Source organism: Phycodurus eques, chromosome 5, assembly GCF_024500275.1.
Source record: "Phycodurus eques isolate BA_2022a chromosome 5, UOR_Pequ_1.1, whole genome shotgun sequence".
Classification (NCBI taxonomy): domain Eukaryota; kingdom Metazoa; phylum Chordata; class Actinopteri; order Syngnathiformes; family Syngnathidae; genus Phycodurus; species Phycodurus eques.
Window position 1 is genome coordinate 30323572 of NC_084529.1, and position 25979 is coordinate 30349550.

Here is a 25979-nt window from a genome sequence, read left to right on the forward strand (position 1 = left end):
ACGTGCCGCCTTCTTTTCTGTCCCTCTTCTCTTTAATTGTCCTCACTAGATACTCAAGTGAAGTCTCAATTTAGGCCACAGATTCACATGCGCTGATCGTGAATGAATGATTCAGAAACACGCGCACATACTGTATCTGGCGCTGAGCTATATTTGGGACGAGGCAGTTTCCGGCTCATTTTCAAGACAGTCTTAAAAAATGACTCCGCAGCGAGTTGATGACAGTCTTCCTGGCTCGTTCCAAGGCCTCTCAGCTTGGGCTGTGTGAATGTGGAGCCTGACGATGGGGGCTGCGGCTCGAGAGCGCAACACTTCACACCCAGTAGGAAGTGGTTCTTTGCTGGTTTTTGGCGAGGGCAAGGCAAACAACAATATTTTCGTCTAGTTTGTTTGTGCGCTGTGGAGGCCTGCTGTGGGCTGTGGCTCATGGCCATGGTGGTGGAGAGGGTATGGCTGACACCCACTCTGCTGCCCTCTTAACACTCTGACAGAGAGGAGATCTGGAGAAAAGAAAATTGTACCAGCATTACCAGATAACTAGCAACCCTTTATTGCTCAGTGACTGTCTTTCTCAATGTCTTTCTGTCACCAAAGAGACAGAAAGACAGAATAGCAATGACTCTCTGTTGTCGTACTAGAGCGGCTCCAGCTACCGGAGGCAAATTCCTTGCGTGTTTTTTGGACATACTTGGCAAATAAAGATGATTCTGATTCTTTTTTCAATCTGTCAAACATTTTTTCAATGTGTCCATCCATTTTGTGACACCTCGGTCTATAAATGTATTATATAAGCAACATGAAGACAGCTGAAAAGTATGGTGTACAGTTTGTCATTCACATCCATCTATAAATTATTTTAGTATAGTATTCTGTTCATATATTATAGTCAGGTATAGTTGTTACGGCTAACTATTAATGCTGCTTGTCTCAACTATACACTGGGCTACTCACAAAAAGGTAAGTGGTGTTTGACGTTTGAGTGTAATTTCAAAATCAACCTCAAATTCACTATGACCTTTGTAGGTGAACAATGTAACTGCTAGTTATTTGAATACCAATCTGTTTAGTTTTTCAGTACCTCAATTGAAACCTGCTGATGACACGCTAACCTCAGTGGTCATTTTTCTCTGAAAACATCCTGTTTGAAGCCTCGCAATGGCGAGGCACTGGTGATCAATTGTTAGGCGTCATCGTCAGAATTAGATTCAGAATCGTTTTGTTGCCATTGTCAGTGAAAGGTACATTCACAACTAGGCATTTTTCTTGGTCCATTGGTGCAACGTGAAATATAAATGGTAATGATAAACATCATAAAAATAAAAATTCTCATATAAAGAGACTGAGAAGAAGGGGAAAAAAACTGTGCGATAAGCATCACGTGTAGGTTTGAAGTATTGATGGGTGATACCGGCTTATTTAGTGTTCATGAGTATGATGGCCGAGGAAAAGAAGCTGTTATCTGGCGGGGGATTCTGGTCCGAATGGACTGTAGCCTCCTGCCTGAGGGGAAAGGTTGAACAGGCATTATGGTGTCATCTCAAAATGTGGACAGCACGACGAAGAGTACTGTTTCATCACCAGTTCTAACTGAAACAGGAAACGTATTGGTCGAATCATGGCTCAAACACGTGTTGTGAATTTTGCAGTGCAGCTCATTGTTAGAGAACAATAAGTTGTGCCAAAAGTACCGAAACGATGAATCGTTGGACATGTGCATTCAACAGTTCATAGAGAAGGTCAAATTCAGTTCATATGTAAATGTTACAATGCATTTTAGATTCATCCTGAAATTTCACCCAAAAGCCACAGAACCCAAAACGTTTCACTGCTACAGCACAATATATAGTATACATTGTTACTGACTATTCTTGCGGCATTTCACATTTACTTCTGGATATAGAGTATCTATCTTTATTCATGTTCAGCTGCCACTTCCCCTGCAGTGGCTCATTCTACTCAGTCTCTTGCTTGGGGCTGTAAATGTAATTGTGTTCATGTGTATTTAGCCACATATTTTGGGTTCTATTCTAGAGTCTGACAACTGCTAGTGTATACAGTGGAACCTCTTAATTTAAATGCCTCCAAGTTTGTACAGTCGGAGTTCTTTGTCTCATTTCACTAATTCCAAAAAACAATAGAGTTCAGAGAAGAAGAAGAATATGCAGTACATGATAAGTTAGACCAAGCAGTAAGATGCACTGATACTTTTGTCCGGCATGACCATATGGTTGTATGGAGTGATAGGCTGGAGGGAACCACCACCTGGACTTAAAAACATTCACACTTGAGGCTGACGTCACTTCTGTTGGCAACTTATTCCAGTAGGAGAACTTTAAAATCTATTCTAAAGCTGACTGGGAGCCAGTGTAGAGACTTTAGAATTGGAGTAATATGCTCTGACCTCTTTGTTCTGGTCAGAACCCAAGCTGCAGCATTCTGAATGAGCTACAGCTGTTTAAAGCTCTTTTGGGGGAGTCCAGTCAGAAGACCATTACAATAGTCAAGTCTACTTGCGATAAAAGCATGGATGAGCCTCTTCTGGTTTGCTTGGCACATGCAAGCCTTCACTCTGGATATGTTCTTCAGATGGTAGAAGGCAGTTTTAGTGATTGATTTTATATGACTGTTGAAAGTCAGGTCGGAATCGATCAGTACACCAAGGTTTCGGACTTGGCCTTTGGTTTTTAAAGAGAGTGACTTCAGTTATTTACTAACAGCAATCTTTTTTTCTTTATTGCCCAAAACAATTATCTCAGATTTGTTGTGGTTTAATTGAAGAAAATGTTGGTTCATCCTGTTATTTATCTGTTTGAGACAGTGACACAAAACCTCAATTGAACTGTAGTAATCTGGAGACACTGCTAGATATATACTGTATAGCCCTTCATTTTAAAAGTGTCTCTAAGGGCCTCACAGGCCCGCAGTTGACAAAGATGGATGACATCCCCTGATCTAAACCCCCCAATCGGGCAAAGAAAACTCAAAACCCCATTTTGGGAGAAATAAGAAACCTCGAGAAGGGACTGCAGATGTAAGGAACCCTCTTTCCGGATTAATAGACAGCAATGGATGTCGAGTGGGCAACATTTGTCACATAATATGTATGTATGTGTGTCCACTTGTCAAAGTTCTATTCATTGCATTCTTGCAAATGACAAACTCAAAGATGGAAATGACAAGAAAACTAGACTTTACACCGATTTTATCGGCCTGATCGGTATTGGCCAATATTTAGCATTTTATGCTGCACGATTGATATGCTTTAATGTCATAATTAGACATTTACTCCACGTCACCATCGTGCACAGTATATTTGATTCCAAAAGCTAGTTTATTTTTAGCCTTGTCGCGTGTCTTTTGACATAGTACTGTAAATATCGGACGGCCAATAAGGTTATTTAAAAAAATTTAAAAAAACACGTCTGAGACAGACAACATGTAATGCCCGGATCTCATATTTACACCGGTGTGTTTGCTGTAGTTAGTTAGGAGCTCGTTGGGTCTCATTCAGATGTCAGTGCGCAACTTCATGTGACACAGTGGCTGGGAGAGTCATCATTTCACATTTTTGAATGAGATCAAATTGCATCTCGTATCCTTCGACTGTGGGGGGGGGGGGGGGGGGGGCGTGGGTGTGTGAAGAATAATATTGTAGATAGAAACCTTAATTTAGCTTTGGTGTTATCTTAATTCAAATTCAGCTCTCATAAAAGGGTTGACCCAAATTACATCCAAAGTATCGACATCAGAAGTATCATATTTGGAGAAGATTTGAGGTATCCTTCTGAAATGTCTGCCTCCATCCCTCATAGCTAGGTATGTAAACTCACTTTCCTTCTTGGAGTGTTCATTTGCTGTCTTTGTATGTTTACGGTCAGCAGCACACATTTACCTCTGGGTGTGCGCAAAGTGGATAGCAAACAAGCAAAGGATAAACAGTATCACATATCGAGTTCCTGAGGGAATAATTTATTGAGCATCTGCACAGTACTCTAAGTGAGGAGAACGAGGGGATGGAGGCTGCACGAGCGCATTATCATTCGCTCTTAACGAGCATAAAGATTGTTCTCTGAACTTTACAAGTACTTAGTGTATTCATTAAGACAGAGGTCCACTGAGTGAGACACGCATTCACATTAAAGTCTTTTTCTCATTTTAAGCACTGTAATAGTAACACCAACTCCTTCGTTGCACACATTGACTTGAATCTGTGTTGGGTGCAATGAAATCTCAAGACTATCAAGGCATTCATGAGCAAAATACGCTGCCAAGTGTCAAAAAGCTTGGTCCTGGCTGCAGGTCGTGGGTCTTCCGACAGGATAAAGACCCATAACACACTGATATAAACACCCAAGAATGACTAAGAACAAAACATCCCCCCTCCAAAGGTTGTGCAGTAAAATATCAAGTTAAGGTAAAAAAAAAATATATATATTTTTTTTTTAAATCCAGGTCACATGTAGGCTTTTAAACGAATTAAGCTCGACCACAAATCAAAAGCAATGTATTATTTGCATTAGTTAATTTGCAGTGCATGTTAGTTTTGTCGGTTTCAAGTTATTTGTGGATTTTTCTGTCTTTAATGGAAAAGCAACTACAATTAACACTACACATATATGTTGGACGTTATTGTCATCTGCCATTTGGGTAGCTATAAACCATAAAAGCTGACTGTAAAGAGTGCAATAAATCCTTCATTTGTCTCGCAGAATAATGTTATTGCTTTCACGTCTTAACAGACAACCCAAATAGACTGCAGGGATTTCTTCTCTGTGTATTTCTCGATTGCCCCTCTAAGTCATGTCAGTACGGTGAATCGTCATTCATCGGTGCATCACGATTGAAAGGTGCTCTTCCATTTTTTTTTTTTTCACCCATCATTCGTTCTTCCGAGGGCTCGGTTGCAGTCGCTTATAAACCCATGTATGATGCAACGCCATGGATAGCCCTGCTTTATGCAGAGCGAGAGGGAAGCTCAATGGAGCTACACTGTCAAAAACAACCTATAGAATTTACCCAATACATGTGGGGTAACAATTTGCCGGCACTTTAATTAGGTAAATTTAAACCGCATCGTTTGGGTGAAGAATACCTTAGTTCAATAGCGATAAAATATTTAGGTTATAGCTTACCACACATTTCTGTTTACATTTCAACCGCAGCGCTTGAGTTGAGGTTGGGGCTAGTATACTTTGTGTTCCTCAACATCCGTGTTCTCTCTTAGTATATTTATTTCACTAATGCAGGTCTGCCTATTTTGGCAGTATCAAGTCTTTCAAAGCAAGTGTTGTGCCAATTGACTCAACTGGCCAATCAGTGTGATGCCTACACCAACATTTTCCACATTTTCCACATTTTAGTGTGCATGGCCGAGAAATCATTGTTTTCCATACAATACCCAGACACGGTTTTATGAAAAGAAATGTACATATAGCCTGCTAAACTTACCTGACACACTCATAATACAAGCAGGAACAAATCTATGTCATGATCAGCGTTTAGCTATGCTTATTTTTCCATACAGTGCATTTTCCTTTGTTGTTTTGTTTGCTTTTGTGCTGATTCGCTAGCTAACAACCAATCAGAGTGATCAGTTATCACCGATGGGCAATGGCATTTTGTGCTGATGAGCCGATGACACGGCAGCGAATTAGTGTGGCATGAATGCGTCACGTGATGTATATTGCAGTACCAATGGCTTTTAGGTGGATCTTACTCTACGTTTCTTGGTAACACTTTTTACTGTTGTCACATAGGTAGTGTAGGTACAATTTAGCCAATTTGTTACGGTACTTTACCTACCTAGGAATGTAAATTTGAGATGATTTTCATGGATTCTATTTACCACTCCCCCAAATATTTTTTTACAGTGTAGCAGAGGGTAAAATAAGGGGCATAACTTTGACAAAGCTGTTATTTTTATCCGTTGGTGAACTGGAGCTTCAAGAAAACAAGCCCATTTGAACATTTGACTTCTCTGGCTGTGTGGCATAGTATTGACACCTGCAGGACTGGAAAGGAACAGTATTATTTCGCATGTCATGTTCAGGAATTTCTGGTGTTTCTTGTGACCTTTGCTGTACTAGATGCATGAATTCCATTTTATTTCGTTCCTGGCTTCAAAGTGGTTAATAAGCCATTTTAGAGTCTCAATCTGAGCTCTTAGGTTTTGGGTTTGGCTCGCCGGCCTTTCTGTGCGCTGTTTGCATTATTCTTCCCATGCTTGCATTATTCCCCGGATACTCCGATTTACGCCCACATTTGAAAAAGGTGCATGTTAGATTCAGTGAAGACTGCAAATTGTTCATATGTGTGAATGGTTGTTTATAAGTATGTACCCTGCAATTAGTGACCAGACTAAGGTGTAGCCCACCTCTCGCCGGTAAGGCTCCAGTATACCCATAACCCTAATGAGGACAACGAGGATCTAATTCTAATTTGATGAATGGATGAAAGCTAATGTATTTTAGGCTATTTGAAAAGCTTTGTTCATTAATATGTGGTCCGACTTAACCTACATTAAGTGTTATAAATCTGTGCAGATATATAGCATTTTCATTGTATTGATTTCCATAACATCCATCCATTTTCTATATCATGCAGACTCCACCCTTGACTGGTCGCCAGTCAGTCACAGGACACGTATGGAGACAGAGAATCATTAACATTCATACCGTCATTGAGCGGAAGCTAACCCCACATTGGCCATAATGTTCCAGTGGTGCAAACAAGGCAAACCATTAAACACTGTATTGTTGCATGTATAGTACTAACTCATCCATATGTATTAGCTGTTCAGACCAAAACCACAGTCTGATTGGGCCTGGAGATTTCACTCAGTCACAAATATCTATCTTACCCTTTTCACATTTCCCAGTTTCAGTGTGCACACATGAAAGGTGGGCTTGCTTGCGTAAGACAGTTTATGTGTGCACATGGAAACACTCATAAGGCACCACACAGGTTCACCATTGGCCGAGCCCTCCGCCAGCACCCGTGCTGTTGTCAAAGCTTTAATGAAGCGGTTAATTGGCACCCATTTACGGTAAATCTAATAAATGAGCCTTTTAACATGTGGATTAGCTGCTGCCTTGAACTTCGAGTATAGCCTCTCTGGCATGGATGGTTATTTTGATGCATGCGACATTTGTGCAAGTGGAGCTTTCAAAACATACAGACAGTACATACTAATATGTTAATTGATTCTAAAAACGCACACCGAGAAAATGGGCGCTGAAACAACAAACCCCTCGTTAGTAGTTTTCTGTTTTGTTTAATTTTCCACTTACATAAACGTCAAAACTGTGAATAAGACAATGGGTACAGGTAATTTCAGGCTGAGATGTCAAAATAACCCAAAAAGAGTTTGACTCACTTAGCAGGTGGCATTTTGCACCTTTGGGAAATATCCCCTGTATATAATTCCGTCTGCATTATTTTGATCTAGATGTTTTTTACTCCTAGCTGCTCTTTGTGCCTCGAATTGACCCGAGAGACAAATGTTTTGAAATGGAATTGACAATCTATTTTTATTTCTGTTTTTTTATTTAGTATTAAAATAAAAAAATATATATTGGAGGGGGAAATTAATTACAATTGCTAATTTGCTAATCATTATTTTAATTCAATCAACATTTTGTTTTTTAAATTTATTATAGACATTTGTAATTCAAAATCGTTGAGGGGAAATTTGATTAGACTATACACAATATTAATTGCTTCATTTATTTTTTATTTACACTATAGTAAGTTTCTAACATTGAATAAGGTCAAGGTAATTAATTTTCTAATTTAAATGTATTATTTTATTTACTGTTTACCATTAGCAATTGCTGTAATTTTTATTTACACTGCACTATTTCTCACAATGCGAAGTACATATTTTATTTGCATTATTTTTTTTTTTGTCTCATTATTTGTATCCAGGAGGCAAAAGGGCCTATTGTTCGGTTTTTGTTTTTTTTTTTGTTTTTTTTTTAAATCATGCTTATATCCAAGTACATAAGAACAACAATCCTGCTTATGTCTTATTTAGAGTCAAGCAGCATTGCAGGACCATACAAATCACATCGGTGTCAATGAAAGCTGCTTGAAGGCCGATCCTCAGTTTTGCTCATGTTTTGCCCCACAGCATGACACAACTCAATAAGCCCCAGTGATACATTCTATTACACCTGAATTATCCATTTGGCGCTGATACTGAGACGCTTGCCTTTGGTGTGTGCACCACAGTGATTTGTCACAGTGACATGTCAGGTTTGTCAAGGCGTCTTTTGACAGAGAACTGACACACATCCAAAGAGTTTTTAGTCGTGACTTGGCTGTCCAGAAATTCTGTAACACGCATTAGTGCTCGAATGCATGCAGTGACTCTGGAGAAAGTGGAAAAAAAGGGGTTTGCAAGCGCCTAGGAAGACACAGTAGCCGGTAATCAGATCCTACGCCTCCACCAGACCCTTAGGCAGCCAGTAGGAACGAAAGTAAACCAAACCTGACTGTGAAATTGCATTAGATGTCTGCGCTTAGTGGAAAGTGGGGGGGAAAACGGATACAAATTCATTTTTGCATTTACGAATTACCAATCCCGTGGCTTCTCCATTGTTTCACAAATGCACACAATAATGTGATGAAGATAAACAAAAAAAAATTGTAAAAAACAATACAAGAGCTGTATCAAATATATTGTCATTTTGATTTACATTGTAAGAGAGGTAAAACATTGAACAATACGATTGCAATATGATTGCTGTTGTGTATCGTTGTGTAATGCGTGCGGTTTCCATCCATCCATCCATTTTCTGAGCCGCTTCTCCTCACAAGCGTCGCGGGAGCGCTGGAGCCTATCCCAGCTATCATCGGGCAGGAGGCGGGGCACACCCTGAACTGGTTGCCAGCCAATCGCAGGGCACATACAAACAAACCACCATCCGCACTCACATTCACAGCTACGGGCAATTTAGAGTCTTCAATTAACCCACCATGCATGTTTTTGGGGATGTGGGAGGAAACCGGAGTGCCCGGAGAAAACCCACGCAGGCCCGGGGAGAGCATGCAAACTCCTGCGGTTTCCAATATTTTGATTAGCTAATTTTCCTCCACTACATGGACCAAAATGTTGTACAATCTGAAATTAATAATCCACAACACTCAGAATACAGATAAATGAATGCCTCTGTGACAAAACAAAGCTTTACGATCTTTGCAAAGGTAAAATGTTTAATAAATGTCTTCTGAGGTAATGGAATCATGTCGATGTATGTACCGAGGTGTGGTTGTGGCACTTGTGAGCTACGTCCATTATGTTGTAGCTTTTCATTGGTTTGACAATAGGTCTGTCTTTGTTGTCTCGCAGATGCTAGCCCGCTCAGACTGGGAACACAAAAGAGGCTCCCGAGGATCACAGGTGGGTTTGCCAACGCAGAAGAAGTCTCTCACACAGACACACACGAATACACAAACACACACACACACACACACACACATAAGCACACACAGAACCACAGACCTTTGCCAAGCTTTAAACATTTCTCATCTGCAAAATCAATGAATGAAGTCTGAAGACGATCTGTATAGCCGAAAAGGACGGCAAATATAATGCCAAATCAAACTTTAATCCTGGGACATAATGTAATAAACTCATACCAGATGAGGTTGAGTTTGTTGTGCCATTAGCAGAGATTTGGCATTGATGTAAGCATTGACACAAGTTAAATGGGATTTCCTGTGTTAAATAGAAATGATATTAGGACAACATCTAGCTTAAACGTAGATTCCATTAGACGATAATTATTGCAATTGGCTCGCAACTAGTCCAGGGTGCATCCCGCCTCTCGCCCAAAGCCAGCTGGGAACAGCTCCGGGTTACCCGTGACTCTAGTGAGGAGAAGCGGCTCAGAAAATGGATGGATGGATGTAAAATATGATGGCCGTGTTTTACTGCATTTTCTCCTCAATGTATGGATTGCCGCACATGCATAATTTAATGAGGAATACCAATCCACCCTCCCCACAAAAAAAAAAAAAAAAAAAAAAGTTGAACACAGGCTGGTCAGCATCAGATTTGGAAACCATTTTCCCTATGAGAAAAACAAATTCTTCATTCCAGGGTCAAACTATTGCCATTCTAGAGCAATAGGCAATTTCTAAACAACATTGATAACTGGTAAGTGTCAAGGTGTCCTCAGATCCTTAAGAAGTCTTGCATTTGCTATTGCAGTAATTATTTATCTTTAAAAATTAGACTTAGTCCTGAAATCCGCCATCTCAAGGTCTTAATCAGAATCAGAATCAGAATCATCTTTATTTGCCAAGTATGTCCAAAACACACAAGGAATTTGTCTCCGGTAGTTGGAGCCGCTCTAGTACAACAAACAGTCAATTTACAGAACACTTTGGGGACATAAAGACATTGACAAAAAACAATTGTGCAAAAAGATGCAGAGTCCTCTAGCACTTAGAGCAGTTCGAACGACTAATATTGCAATAGTCCGGTGCAATGACCATTGTGCAAAGGGCGCTGAGACTTCAAGGAGTGTATGCGGTTTAAAGTGACGAGTAGTGCGATCATCTGGGACAATGTCGGTTGTGCAAATGTTACAGATACTCCTCAATCAGTGTGCAAATGGAGCAGATGCTACTCTGGCATGAGTGGCCAGTATATGCAAATAGTGCAGCATGGCGAGACAACTACAGTGAGTGCACAAGTAATACATAATTGGCCCCACAGAAATGTGACAACGAACTCAAGTCAAAAAATTGCCAGCTTGTTGTAATGGAATTATAGGTTAGGTGTTTAAGAAGTTGATCGCAAGAGGGAAGAAGTTGTTGGAATGTCTACTAGTTCTAGTTTGCGTTGATCGGTAGCGCCTACCTGAGGGAAGGAGCTGGAAGAGCTGGTGACCGGGGTGCAGACGGTCCGAGAGGATTTTGCACGCCCTTGTCTTAGTTCTGGCAGCGTGCAAGTCCTCAATGGTGGGTAGGGGGGTACCGACAATCCTTTCAGCAGTTTTGATTGTCCGTTGCAGTCGGAGTTTGTCCTTTTTTGTAGCAGCACCAAACCAGACTGTGATGGAAGAACACAGGACCGATTCGATGACCGCTGTGTAGAACTGTCTCAGCAGCTCCGATGGCAGGCCGTGCTTTCTCAGAAGCCGCAGGAAGTACATCCTCTGCTGGGCCTTTTTGAGGACGGAGTTGATGTTGTTCGCCCACTTCAGGTCCTGAGAGATTGTAATTCCCAGGAACTTGAAGGTCTCGACGGTTGACGCAAGGCAGCTGGACAACGTGAGGGGCAGCTGTGGCGAAGGATGCCTCCTGAAGTCCACGATCATCTCTACCGTCTTGAGCGTGTTCAGCTCCAGGTTGTGTCGCCCGCACCACAGCTCCAGCCGCTCCGCTTCCTGTCGATATGCAGACTCGTCACCGTCCTTGATGAGGCCGATGACAGTGGTGTCATCTGCAAACTTCAGGAGCTTGACAGTCGGGTTCGCTGAGGTGCAGTCGTTCGTGTAGAGAGAGAAGAGCAGCGGAGAGAGGACACAACCTTGGGGCGCCCCAGTGCTGATGCTGCGTGTGGATGAGGTGGCCTCCCCCAGCCTGACCTGCTGTGTCCTGCCCGTCAGAAAGCTGTAAATCCACTGGCAGATGGCAGGTGAGACGCTGAGCTGGAGAAGCTTGGTTGAAAGGAGTTCAGGGATGATGGTGTTGAACGCTGAGCTGAAGTCCACGAACAGGATCCTGTGGATGTTCTAGGATGAAGTGCAGTCCCATGTTGACTGCATCATCCGCAGACCTGTTCGCTTGGTAGGCAAACTGCAGGGGGTCCAGCAGGGGACCTGTGACACTCTTGAGGTGGTCCAGCACGAGACGTTCAAAGGACTTCATGACCACAGATGTCAAAGCGACAGGCCTGTAGTCATTCAGACCAGAGATTGCAGGTTTCTTGGGGACTGGAATGATGGTGGAGCGTTTGAAGCAGGATGGAACTTCGCACATTTCCAAAGATCTGTTAAAGATCTGAGTGAAGACTGGAGCGAGCTGGTCCGCGCAGACTTTGAGGCAGGATGGGGACACATGGTCCGGTCCTGTTGCTTTGTTAATCTTCTGTTGTTTGAAGATGCGTCTCACATCCTGTTCATGGATGGTTAACGCAGAAGTCAGAGGTGTGGTTGTGGTCGCGGGTGCGGCCGGGTGGGTGTGTGGAGCGAAACTGTCCTTTTCAAATCTGCAATAGAAGGTATTCAAGTCGTTGGCTAGTGTGCTATTGTTCTCAGCTTGGGGGGATCGTCGCTTGTAATTAGTCAGCGATTGGAATGCACGCCAGACTGATTTCGAGTCGTTCGCGCTAAACTGTTTTTCCAACTTTGCTGCATAGATCCTCTTTGCAATGTTCATTTCTTTAGTAAGCTGGTTTCTAGCTCGATTATACAGGGCCCTGTCCCCGCTCTGATATGCATCTTCCTTAGCTTGGCGAAGCTGCTTAAGTTTAGCAGTGAGCCACGGCTTGTTGTTGTTGAATGTCCGAAATGATTTTGTTAGTACACAAACCTCTTCACAGAAACTGATATAGGATGTGACAGTGTCCGTATATTCATCCAGGCTGCCAGCTGAATTTTCAAAGACACTCCAGTCTGTGCAGTCTAAACAGCTTTGAAGTTCCATCTTTGCTTCATTGGTCCACTTTTTGACTGTTTTCACTGTAGGCTTCGCACATTTAAGTTCTTGCTTGTACGTCGGTATTAAGTGAATTAAGCAGTGATCAGACGAGCCCAGGGCTGCACGAGGTATAGCACGGTATGCGTTTTTTACCGTAGTGTAGCAGTGGTCTAAAGTATTATTTTCCCTGGTAGGACAGTCGATGTGCTGCTTGTATTTAGGGAGTTTGTGGTTGAGTTTAGCTTTGTTAAAGTCCCCGAGAATAATGAGGGGTGAGTCAGGGTGTTTTTTTTTCAATTTCGTTGACCTGTTCGGCGAGCGTTAGCAATGCGGCGCTCGTGTTAGCTTGCGGTGTAATATAGACTCCAGCCAGTATAAACGATGCAAACTCACGTGGCGAGTAAAATGGTTTACAGTTCAGAAACAGCGACTCCAAATGCGGGCTGCAGTGTGTGCTGAGCACCGTGACGTCCGTACACCAAAGGACTTATGTCGTCTTGACGGCCTATATTTCACTCACAAATTATTTGTTTTTCGTCGCGGTTGGGCGGATTCCCCCCGCCTCCAGAATGACAACGTTTCAGGAAAGGAAAAGGAAAAGACATCTTGCTTGCGTTTCCAAACGTCGCTATGCTCAAGTTGGTATTGGACCTTATGTCTATTGATTGCTTGAAGTGTATTTCAAACATGCAGTACAAAACAAAATGATATACATATCCCATCCCGCAACACTATGCACTGCTAGTCTAAAACGGAGTAGGAAGAAGTTAAACATAAACTACCCCTTCACCATGACCGAAAATACATTATACATCAAGAAGTGTGGTGAAGTGACAAATAAATACAACATACTGTACATACAAGACATATATCCCGCCCCCCCAAAATACAGTATCTCTTATAAACACTTGTACCAACATCCCTATGTACACAATCATTCATATACATACTGTGCATCTGTCCTCCCTTTCCCCATAGCCTACGTGCAACATATCTTTATACATTATTTTCAAGAGGTTTATGTTTGGACATTGCTTGAACTCCTCACTCATACTGCTCCTCCGTTTCACACCACAAATTGACAAACAAAAAACTTTCCTGGTTGTGCATACGTGTAATATTTGAAAGTTGTGTTGACCCCTCAAAGGGTAACGACCTTGCCTATTCCAGAACAGATTTTGAATGGTTCCTGGTAGTTTGTAGTTCTGGGCCTTATGCATTATTTGTGCTGTTTAATATGTGTAATATAATAGTATCGTATAATATACGTGTGAGTTTTAATATTGATTCCATCTTGAAAAGAGAGAATTGGTGTGTTCCAGATACCCAAACCTTTTGACTGGTCCTTATGGCTCTTTTTTGGAGGGGGATTGTTGACTGCAATTAATTATTGTAGTTGTTTCCCCAGATCTCAACACAATATTGTCAATATGGTAAAATTAGGGAACAGTAAAGAGTGTGTAGTTGTTTATAGTGTAGTCTCTTTTTTAGCGTTACTAATGACGGCAATGGCAATGGGCGGCACTTTGGCCGACTGGTTAGAGCGTCAGCCTCACAGTTCTGAGGACCCGGGTTCGATCCCCGGCCCCGCCTGTGTGGAGTTTGCATGTTCTCCCCGTGCCTGCGTGGGTTTTCTTCGGGCACTCCGGTTTCCTCCCAAATTCCAAAAACATGCATTCATTGGAGACTCTAAATTGCCCGGAGGCACGACTGTGAGTGCGAAAGGTTGTTTGTTTCTCTGTGCCCTGCGATTGGCTGGCAACCAGTTCAGGGTGTACCCCGCCTCCTGCCCGATGACAGCCGGGATAGGCTCCGGCACGCCCGCGACCCGAGTGAGGAGAAGCGGCTCAGAAAATGGATGGATGGATGGATAATGATGGCAATGCTTTTTGCGACATTGCATTGAAGATGCTTAATATCTGGTTTCCCGTTTGTTACACCGCACCCTTTCAATTTTAACCCCATTTATTTTTCTATCTATCTGTCCATCCATAGTGTAATTTCCGAATAACAGACATGTTGTTTTCTTCACATCTAGCGAATGTTTTTTTTTTATATCACCAAACCACACCTTAAGCATGTTCAAATTGTTGTGCAATTGCGCGAGCTCATCGCATGAACAAAAGATGCTTGGGTCGTCAGCAAAAAGTAGCAGTTTCAGGTGCACTCCAAATATCCATCCATCCATTTTCTGTACCGCTTTATCATTAATATATATTATGAATGGTGGCACCACGGCGGTCAACTGGTTGGCACATCTGCCTCACAGTTCTGAGGACCGGGGTTCAAATCCGGCCTCGCCTCGGTGGAGTTTGCATGTTCTCCCTGTGCCTGCGTGGGTTTTCTCCGGGTTTCCTCCCACATCCCAAAAACAAGCATGTTAGGTTAACTGAAGACTCGAAATAGCCCGTAGGTGTGACTGTGAGTCCAAATGGTTGTTTGTTTCTATGTGCCCTGTGACTGGCTGGGGACCACTTCAGGGTGTGTACCCCGCCTCTCGCCCGGAGTTAGCTAGGATAGGCTACAGCATACCTGTGACCCTAGTGAGGATAAGCGGTGGAGTAAATGAAGGGATGGATTATTGCAGTTGTAGTTTTCCGTCGGTCACTGACAACGAATTGGTTCACTAGCCAGAAAATCAGGAAGAAAATGCTGTTCAAGTCTTTGACCCTTTTCTCAAACATTCTGTCTTGGTCGACAACAAAGAAGGGTTTGTTTACTTGTGGCGTTACCAGAGAACGCCTCAGCTTTCGCCACCCGGATGAACAAGCGACATCATGGTAAAACGTCCTGCAGAGCCCTTCTTTCATTGTTTTGGCTTGAACGACAAAGTGCTGTGATTTTGATTTGGTCACTTTGGGGTTATTAGAGGGCAGTAAACTGCAGCGAGACACAAGCTTGTGGAGAACAAATATTCACACACACAATTTTGACAGTACTTACTCCATGTTTGGGAGCTGGGTGTTTGGGCATCATTGATGTATTGAGCTGCCACTGAGCCACAGGGCACCACTGTGAATGACATGGAGAACAAACAATGCCCTTGGATGTTGGCACGGCACATAGCTCTGTGTGTGTGTGTGTGTGTGTGTGTGCGCGTGTGCGCGCATCCTTGGCGCTGCTATCAGCAGGACAGGCTCACAAAATGAATAGAGAGAAGGTGTCGACAGCGTGAGATTAGATAGCAATAATAAATCCTGCAAAGTTGTTGTGGGACGGCGACATTAATTATTATTTAATGATGTGTGATCATAACTCTGCTAGGAATTGTAATCAATCAATGTACGTCTAATTTCCTCCTCAAACTGTCAGCGTGGTAATACACATCAGGGCGACAGTCTGATCTCTCCGTCTGGCCTTGTTTGACTGATGCATCCTCTTAGTGATTGGTCATTTTGCAAAGCTTGTATCCATCAGTGGAATTCTGCGAGCGTCCATTGAGTGACAAAATGTGTGAGAGGTTGATGTTCTTGTTGGCAAGCGTCTCCATCTGCAGGCTTTTTTCCCTTGGCTCTGCTGCGAGTTTCACTGTGCCATGACACCTCGTTGCATGCCTGCATCACACACACTCACCTCTTTAGCTGCTAACACGAGGGCTTGATTGATTTGCACCGTGTCGTATTCGCCAGCACGTTGCACATTAGCAGCCTCATTTTCCAAACCGCATGTTTTATTTTACCCTCTCGAGCCAAAGCTCATAGTGGATGCTTTAGCTTTGGAATGGACATTGAAGTAACAGTACATATGGAAAAAGGTCTATATTGTAAGATTGTAGACAATCCAAACATCACCCCAAAAAAAATCACTTCATGCTGGCCTTCTAATGAAATCAATCTGTAAGAAAACGCAAAACTGAAGTATCTTATTTCTTGGATCTACTGTATTAACATTTCAAATACAATAACATGCCTTCTGCATTGTCAGCCAAATCCATTGCTTATGTTACTCGTATACCATGTTGTACCGCGTAATTGGTCATATGTTATTTTATGCTGTCGTAGACATGTGAAAGAAATTCCAAAAGTCAGTTAATTCATAGTCAATTCATTGTGTATTTTGTATGAAAGGGCAGTCGCGGGGCACATATTGATAAAAACAAAAAGATTCACACTCACGTACACACCTATGGATCATTTAGTCTTCACTGATGTTGTTGGAATGTGGGAGGACGCCTGAATACCCGGAGGGAAACAAACGCCAGGGGGAGGGGGCTTAGGGCATTCTAATTAAAACAACCTTGTCTCTTTCTAAGGATATAACTTATGCTTTTGCCTTTGCAAACTATTGAAACTTATCTGGAGTGATGCACAGCCTAAATGTATAAGATGCGTAGCGCATTGGCTTCAATGATGGAGATCCGCATCTTTAATATACTGTACAAACGGTATGAACAATCTTCATCTTAATGTGGTATTCACGTAAAATAACTTGACATTCGATTGCTTCAGTGGGTACGTACTCCATTCTCTGGGAATTGGACTTTTCATGAAGTCCTGCCTTCCTGCACAGTCTGAATGTGCTGTCATTGTTTTCATTTTTAGTCACATGGACGTTGGTCATTCCAGAAGCACCACCGGATGTCGCGGCGTGTGTGTGCATGTTAAATACGTAACCCTTCTTTTAATTTATGTACGTATATTTGACTTTGTTTTTCTTTTATTCAGGGCTATATGTTGAATAGACTGAATTACGATTAGTACTGCAAAATTGACATTCTGTAAGTAGGCCCTGGCAAAGCATGCAAGGAGGATTATAAGGGACCCTACAATGCAGAGGTAGTTTCCCGTATTCCAATTCAGTGCTACAAATACCGCAACGAAACTACTTTATTTCGAGTAAGATAACTAAGTAGTAGTGCCCAAAAGCTGTCAAATACACTCAAATATGCCACATGAAACACACGCCTCTCTTGGAATAACTGTGACTTACTTGATATAAGATTGATTTTATTTTGATTGCCCCACATCCCCCTATGTCCCCTTACACACCCTTTGCTTGAATAAAACATGCAATAACAAGATGTTGTGGCCATCCTGCAGCAGAGGAACCGGGTTCAGCGGAGTTTGAGTAATTTGCTTGCTTCTAAAGATCTCATAAAGGGAGTTGGGCTTGGGGGTTGTTTGGGAAGTTGAGTGCTGGGTGTAGTTTTGGCTCGAGGAGCCTGGCTGGGAATGAGGAGAATCCAGAGGGAGTTTTGTGTTAGTCCTCTGCCGCGATTCACCACTTTCAGGGGCATTATATGCATTATATGCCCCTGAAAGGGGGGAAACAAAACACAAAATGTAAGGGCTTTGTTATTGTTATTATTCTATTGCGCAGTTTCTTGATCAATGTCGTCCTACATTTCTGTATGATTACAAGTGTGACCAAAACTTCTTGTAGCATGCATGGCTCAGTCCTTGTGAGGACTCAGAGTTGCTTATAGGATTTAAATGTGTTTACTTGAAAGATCAAACACCTTCCTTTCTTTCCAGTAGGGCCCTGAGGCCATTTGTCCCAGCATTTACTTCCCTCCTGGGACACATTATTTTCTCACTATTGCACAATTCCAACATCCCCACAAATCACTGTCCTTTTACTGCAGACTCCAAGGATGGCCGGTTTCAATGAAGGAGCCAAGAGGTTGAAAGTGCACAATTAGGAGCAGATCAAAAATAGAAAGTATGCGATCTCCTTTTGTGTACGCCATTAATAATCATCGTTAAACATAATCAGAGGCAAGGATGAAAAAAAAATACTCATACTAAATTAACTTAATGTGAGTTAATGGCAAAAAAAACACAGAGATGCACCTCATGCGCCAAATAATTAATCACCTTTTTTGTTGCAACTAGTGATTGCATTGTTGTAGTCAGTGTGATCAGATGATGCAGCACGATAATGACGCAAAACAAAGTGTCGAAACAACGGAGTTCATCAGAGGCAAAAAGTGGAATGTTATAGACTGGTTTAGTCAACCTCCAGACTAAAAACCTGTAGAGCATGCATTTTGCCTTCGAAAGAGCAGGCTGAAGGGTGTAACCAGCCAAAACGAAATTGTGAAACAGAAGTAGATGTACTTGGAAATAAAAGCCCTTGTCTCATTTTCATCTTTTCATGTAAAACCAAATATTTTCAGTCTACATTAAAGAATAAATTAGTTGGCCTCACTGTTCCAATACTTTTAGAGGGGACACTAACTCGGGCTTGTTTTAACTTTTCAAATCCCTCCATTCTGACATCTGTTTTCAAAGTTAGTTTCAAAGGTTTTTACTCACCAAAATGCCCGAATCGTGTTTTTCTCCGTTTTTAGTTGAACTGTCTAACTGGTGGGCGGTACGGTGGCCAGCTGGTTAGCACATCCTCCTCACAGTTCTGAGTTGGAGGGTTTCAATTCGGGCTCCTCCCCTGCACTTTCATGGGCTTCCTCCCACATTCCAAAAACATGTTTCTTAGGTTAATTGAAGACTAAATTATCTTGAGGTGTGAATGCGAGCATGAATGCTTATTTATCTATATATGCCCTGCGATTGGTTAGCAACCAGTTCAAGGTGTTCCCCGCTTCTCGCCCCAAAGTCAGCTGGGACAGGCTCCAGCTCACCCGCGACTCTAACGAGGATAAGCTCTATGAAAAATGGATGGATGAATGTCCGACCGATCCATGCAGCGGGCATATCAATCGCATCACGTGATTGTATAGAGGTTGAATGTTATCTGCACCTTCGTGAATGTTAACAAGTCATTTGCACCATTGTTTACTTCAGGACCGATCTGTTTGCACAAAGATGTAAATGTACGGACCCGAGTGAACAAAAGCTGTGAGTGCACACAAACAAGGTTTCAGAAGTGAGTGCTGATTTGTTTTGACTATCCCTGGCTCTTTTGTGCATGACGGGCGGGCCCTTATCTGGGCGTTCATCCACCACATGCCTATTGACGCGCTCTTCCACAGCCAGTTCACACGGCCAGTGAAAAATGGTTCATCGTGCAGGCCGCCATCGCTCAGCCGTATCACAACAGAATGTTCACGCGTCACCTTGTGTTTTACTTGGCCATGAGCTGATCGTAAAAAAAGTGTTTATTGATACTTGTTTGCGGTTGAAATGTTACACGTCAAGAAAACTAAATATCCCCCTTGTGCATTAATCATTTTGCAGCTCAGTATACTGGCACAGGCCATCAGGTTAGTATGATTATTGCGTGCTCTTGGGGGCTAACATCAGTCAAAGTTGCTGCTGTTAATTTAACACAAATGTTTGCCCAGCAGTTATCCATCCATCCATCCATTCATTTTCCATACTGCTTATCCTCACTAGGGTCGGCGGGCGTGCTGGCGCCTATCTGACCTAACTCTGGGCGAGAGGCGGTGTACACCTCGAACTGGTTGCCAGCCAATTGCAGGACACATCAAACAACCATTTGCACTCATAGTCACACCTACGGGCAATTTGGAGTGCGGAGAAAACCCACGCAGACATGGGGAGAACATGCAAACTCCACACAGGTGAGGCCGGATTTGAACCCAGGTCCTCAGAGCTGTGAGGCAGATGTGCTAACCAGTCGCACACCGTGCCACCCGCCCAGTAGTTATAACAAAAATATTTTATTCTGCTTTTGCAAACCTCATTAAAAATGCATTCTATTGTATATTGTTATTTCTGCCAGCAATCACCATGTTTGACTGTGTATGTTACTTGTGAACAGGCTTGCTGGCCTTCCTGACTCTTTTTGAGCCTGAAATGTCATACTTTAACAGTTTTGAAGTAGTATTTGTCATATCAATCCAAATATTTGGCATCAACAGTGAAAGTGAGTGTTTTTCCAGAAAACTGCGGAGTGAGTCAGATGTGGTTCATAACCTGTTACAAACATTAAAGTGATACATTATATATATTGTATAAAAATGAGTTTGAAACCCTGGTCTACCCAGGCTCCAGTTAACCCATGACCCTAATGAGTAAAAAGTACTACAGTAGCTGGATGGATGGATAAACTTGGTGTTGAATTTGTATTTGTATTTCTCCTATTGTCACAGTAAATTCCGTTCATGGTTCTATGGTTACGATCACTATATCCTCCCTTCTGCATTGGCTTCATATCCTTTAAATGTTCACTGAGCTAACGTATTGCAAGATTTGCTCACATTTCACATGATCACGGTTAATTTTTGTAGTTTTTGTTTGAATTATGAGCCGTATTTCTCATTATGGTTGAACTGCAAATTGTACCACCTTTGGGAAGGTTCTGTTGTATTTATTTGCAGATGATCCAGATGGTTCATGCGTGTAAGAGTGTGTGAAGATATGAGACTCGCTAGGGGTCATGTTTTATTTTCAAGCAGATGTCGTGCGGAAGCCATATTCTCCTTCGGCAACTCTTAAATCAGCTTCTAAATAGCCCAAGAGACGCTTGTTTACATCGAGCGTGGACAGCATGCATGAGAGTGAGCTGAAAGGTATTGAGGTGATGCAGATAAATTGTGGATGAAGAGTAACCTCGTAGATGAACACAAAGCATTTTGTACTGAACAAGCCGAAAGTGGCAACAACCGGAGACGAGCAAGGAACATTCACATGTACAGCGACCTATCAGATATGAGTAAGGAAAATAAAATGTGAAATGTTCCCACATGTTAGGGCTAAATGGAGAGTACTCACACACACATGTTGTGTTGAAGCCAGCCCCGGGATATTTAAGCCAGCATAAACGCACTCTTTTTTGTTTTTTTTTTGTTTGTTTCTTTTTTTCTTGGCTGTCTAGCAGCTGGTGTAAAAGGGAATGTGACATTGAGGACGAGAAAAATCTGATAACATTGTCTGTGCAAAACGAGTGGCGTTGAGTCGGGTGGATCGATTCACCGACAGCAAAGACTGACCCAAGCTCACTTACGGCTGTTCAATCAAGAGAAGGTTGTGAACTTTTCACTTTTTGTCTGCGAAAACAACACCGGCTCACACGACACTGGCGCAAGCAGTCAAAAGCTAAAAAAAAAGAAAAACTCAGTTCTCAGTTCAAAAAAATGAGAAACCGTTTTTCGATATGTACAAGTCACACAACGATGTGAAGATTGAACAAGTAGTTCAGACAATTTAAACTTTGATCTAAGAAATGTACCAAAACAACAGAGGAAAACTAATACGATTTCATGGAACAAATATTAAAATTTAGGTTGTAAATATAGGTCATTGCTTCTCACCACTGCCAAAAAGGCATGTTTGAATAGGTTTGGTGTGGATGAACTTATCTGGCCTCCACAGAGCATCTTATAATACTGTACGCTCTAAATGGTGACGCCAGGAAAATTTGGTAGCTGTTGACATGCAGTTGTGTTTTTTTCGCTTTTCCAGTCATCAGGCACCAGTGTCATGGTGGACATTGCAGTGATGGGAGAAGCACATGGACTGATTACAGACCTGCTGGCTGACCCCTCTCTGCCCTCCAACACCTGCACCTCACTGCGGGCTGTCAGCAGCCTGCTCACCACCCAGCTCACCTTCCAGCCCTTGCACCGGCCACGCCCCTCTCCCCTGCTTAACCCCTCGGACGCCTACGTCTGCTCCGACTCCGAGGAGGGACCTGAGAAGGGAGAGAAGACGTCCATCCATAAGGTAAGAAAAATCACGGAGGCAACATGTGGTGCAAATCACGATGAGAGAGTCCAGCCCAAACATCCAAATGTACAGTTGTCTTTGGGAAGTATGTGAAAGTACCCTTAGATGGACCTGCGGTACACCTTATTAGGGCCCAAATGATTTAAAGGGCACAAATCGTTCTACACACATTAATCTTTGAGCCCGTCTTGCCGCTAATGGCTGCTGCTGCCTCTCAGACCTTTTAGCATCAAATGAAGGAGTGTGTTTTCGTAAAGTTGAGTGAAGAAAAATAGAGCACGTCTACTGCTTGGAGCTCGCTTCTCCCTTTCATAGCCACAGCTGTGTCAACATGACAGATGTGCAGAAGTCAGACGTGTACATGTGTGCTTGCGTGCGTGCATGCTGGGATGTTGCAGAAGGAAGGGCAACTTGGCAGTTAATGCCTCTCTCGAAAAGGTTAAAAAGACGTGCGATTGCATGTTAAAAGTTGGATGTACACCGTGGTTTTTTTGATCACTTTTAGTGCGTTTTTGAAGGCAACGCCTATCCTGGCTGTCCTTCGGTGAAACCATTCACATTGTTTGGACTTGTAGGAGTGACCACTGAGTCTGCACTTATTAGGACTCCCCAGAGTCACTGTGTCCAGCTCTGCATAAGAGGAGAACTGCAGCAGGAGGCAAGTAAGTCAGCAATGAACGACAAAAGAAAATCATTTGTCATTTGCATTTGTGGCTCGTGGTAATTCGCAGGATTTAGTTTTTTCAAGCACTTTTTAAAGGGATAGGCCGTTTTCAAACTGCTCGCAGGATTTTAATGTAGCCACACTTCACTCCCACCCACCTCGAGTCGCTGACCAAGGCCACGCCCGTCACTAACGTGAACGTGCACTGTAAGTGAGCCAATGTTAGCCACAGTTGCTACGTTGCTACCATGACTTATTCATGATGAATTGTTCTAAAACACTAAGGGACCTATTTTCATAACCGGTGTAAATCTGTCGTAAAAACTGTGCACCAGGTTTAGACCGGTGTTATTAATTTTGTAGACTAGCGCAGGCGGATCCGAGAATGGGCGAGCTGCGTCACAATTGTTTACAGCCGACTTCATTTGCCGCCAATCAAAGCAACTCCTCTCACTCCCTTTAAATGTGCAATGACAGTCTTGACAGATCTCTGAGGATGATAGGAAGAGGACGATAAGGAAGAGGACAATGGGTAATCGCAGCGGTCTGTGCGTGACTGGAGCATTGTCACTGCACTTGGCCAGTGTGGCAACAGACAATATGAGCGGGTACCCTTATTAAATCTGGAATGAGCAAGTGACAACACCTGGCGGCTTAAATATGTCTGCGGACCTCATCATCTGTATGCCTGTTTCTCCATCAAATTCACCAGGTTTTTTTAATCTGAAAGCTTCCCCTTTATATACAAGTTGCAAAGACAAACAGACTTTCTGGTTTGCCCTTGTGTTTCGCACAAATGGAATCCATTTCCATCCAAGCATTTTCTGTGATGTGTTTCCAGTTCTGGCGGTGGAGATCTAGAGCCTCTCCCAGCTAACTTTGGGCGAAAGGCAGACTACACCTTGGACTAGCTAGCAGCCAGTCAATCGCAGGGCAAATATAGAGACAGAACCTTTTACACTCGCATTCACACGATCACTGAGTACGAACTGAACCCAGGCTGGCCTCACAGAAGTCATACAAGTGAACCACTACACCCTCTGTAAACATCCAAGTGCATTTAGTTTATTATCACCGGCCTTGACAATTAAGCACACCTACACTATATTATTATATTCACTTATTGTGTTCGGGGACACATGAGAGGATGGGCGCCAGTCAATCACAGGGTGAATTGACTGATACTACATAAACTGTATGCGTATCAGCTTTGCGAACCACTACATTAGCAATGTTGGACAATCTTCGCTATATTTGCACAGCTGATTTTGTCCATTCTCACAACAAGTTTAAAGGGATTCTCGCTTTATGCCGGAGTTTCATTTATATGGTGGTGACGTAATTCACATTTGTACCGAAGTCGTTTTTTTTTTTTTTTAGAACTTTATGAAACATATACGAACAATTCAACTCAAGACCGGTTGTAATGAACTAAAAGAGGGGGGGAAAAAACAGAACAACGTAAAGTCAAAACAAAAATAAAAGGCATCGGTAGATTTTGTCCTTCGATATCAATGTACATGTTCAATAGGAATGGGAACAAGTAAAAAACTTGTAGGGTCAAACCCCTAAATCTGTGTGCAGATTTGACTTTGATAATAATAATAATAATAATAATAATAATGAAATAGGAAGCTATGCATATACAATATAGTCTAGGTATTCAAAATAACAGAGCCCAACAGTCAAGCTAACATATCCAAGCTTTATTATCAACAGTTTTGTTTGTGCCTGATTTGTATTTATTTATTTTTTTATGACTCTTGTTTTAACATATTTTTAAACAGAATAAAAGAGCTGCATTTTCAGTTCATTATCATATTCATTCCACAAGGAAACTCGTCTAACGGAGACACATCTCTGTTTTATATTTGTTCTTGGGTTATGTTTCTTAAATACACGTGTTCCCGTGGCAAAGTAAATTATTATGTGTTTTGTACAATACCTGTGCTCTTTGAAATTCAACTACATCGTAAAATGTTTGTGTATTTAATAAATAGTGGATTGGTTGATTCTATGTAGCCAGCTCGACTAATCATTCTGATGGCTTTGTTTTTGTAGCATTGTGATTGGGTGACTGTTGGTTTTATATGTTGCCCTACATACTGTATTTTCACAACCATAGGGCGCACCGCATTAAAAGGCGCAGTCTCACTTACGGGGTCTATTTGCAGCTGGGCAAGTTCTCAATCAAACACGGCAGGTTCGAGTCAGTCTCGTTATCAGTCTAAGGGTGAAAAATTATGAACTTTATTTTGTTTACATTTAATATCACACCAGTTTTTTTTTGTTAGATCTCATACGATGCAGATATGCAGTACCTCATGTGGCCGATGAGTAAATACAATTTTGTATTGCTTATATAGTGATGATGCTTGTATGCGCAGAAAAAAGTCCTTTGAATTCATTTAATTGAAATATGAACATCGGTTGCCAATTATTAAAATGCGTTGAAATAACACATTATTTTCGAGGAAAAGGGGAAACCCACGCCAGTTTAGACATTTTATATGAATTACTTTTTTTTTGAAGTCTGGGTTATAGTTTTAATATTTGGAATGGAAATAAAATTGAGCAGAACCAGTAGCATGTGAGGGAAAGTGTGCTTTTGAGACACCTTGCTTCGAATGGGCTCATTCACGATTCCGAGCCAAAATTTATTGGGCCATCATGCAGGAGACTGAGGGAGAGATGTTGCCATGTTTAGTACCTCTTTGCCAAGCTGCTGCACGGCATGAAGCAGATGGAAGCATCACACACAGGCACGGAGTACTAGGATTCCCAGGGAAGGAGCAAAGAGAGGAAAGAGACTCACACGGACAGTGTGAGAAACAGATCGCATGGTAATGATGACGTGATGTTTCGTACAGTTCAAGAATATCAAATGCTTCCCATTATTTTAAAGAAAACACCCGGGGGTATTGTATCATCTCTATGTGTTGGTACAATGACAATGTCATCTAGATGATCCATTTGACGTTTTTACTTCTGAACGATGAGTGTACTTTAAAACAAACACAATCACTGACTTGGTTTTATTTATTCATTGCATTTGTGCGCATTTATTTTCC

The 25979-nt window shown here is 42.2% G+C and overlaps 1 protein-coding gene across 3 annotated transcripts in view; it reads left to right on the top strand.

Annotated features, from left to right (window-relative positions):
- LOC133402470 (cGMP-inhibited 3',5'-cyclic phosphodiesterase 3A-like) overlaps nucleotides 1–25979 on the top strand; it is a 90683-nt gene that overhangs the window by 42262 nt on the left and 22442 nt on the right. For 2 of the 3 annotated variants that reach the window (XM_061676234.1, XM_061676235.1), the window contains exons 2-3: nucleotides 9353–9403; nucleotides 21981–22241. In XM_061676234.1, coding sequence (XP_061532218.1) covers nucleotides 9353–9403; nucleotides 21981–22241 — 312 coding nt within the window. The remainder of the gene's footprint in view (nucleotides 1–9352; nucleotides 9404–21980; nucleotides 22242–25979) is intronic. The other variant, XM_061676236.1, reaches the window with a different exon arrangement.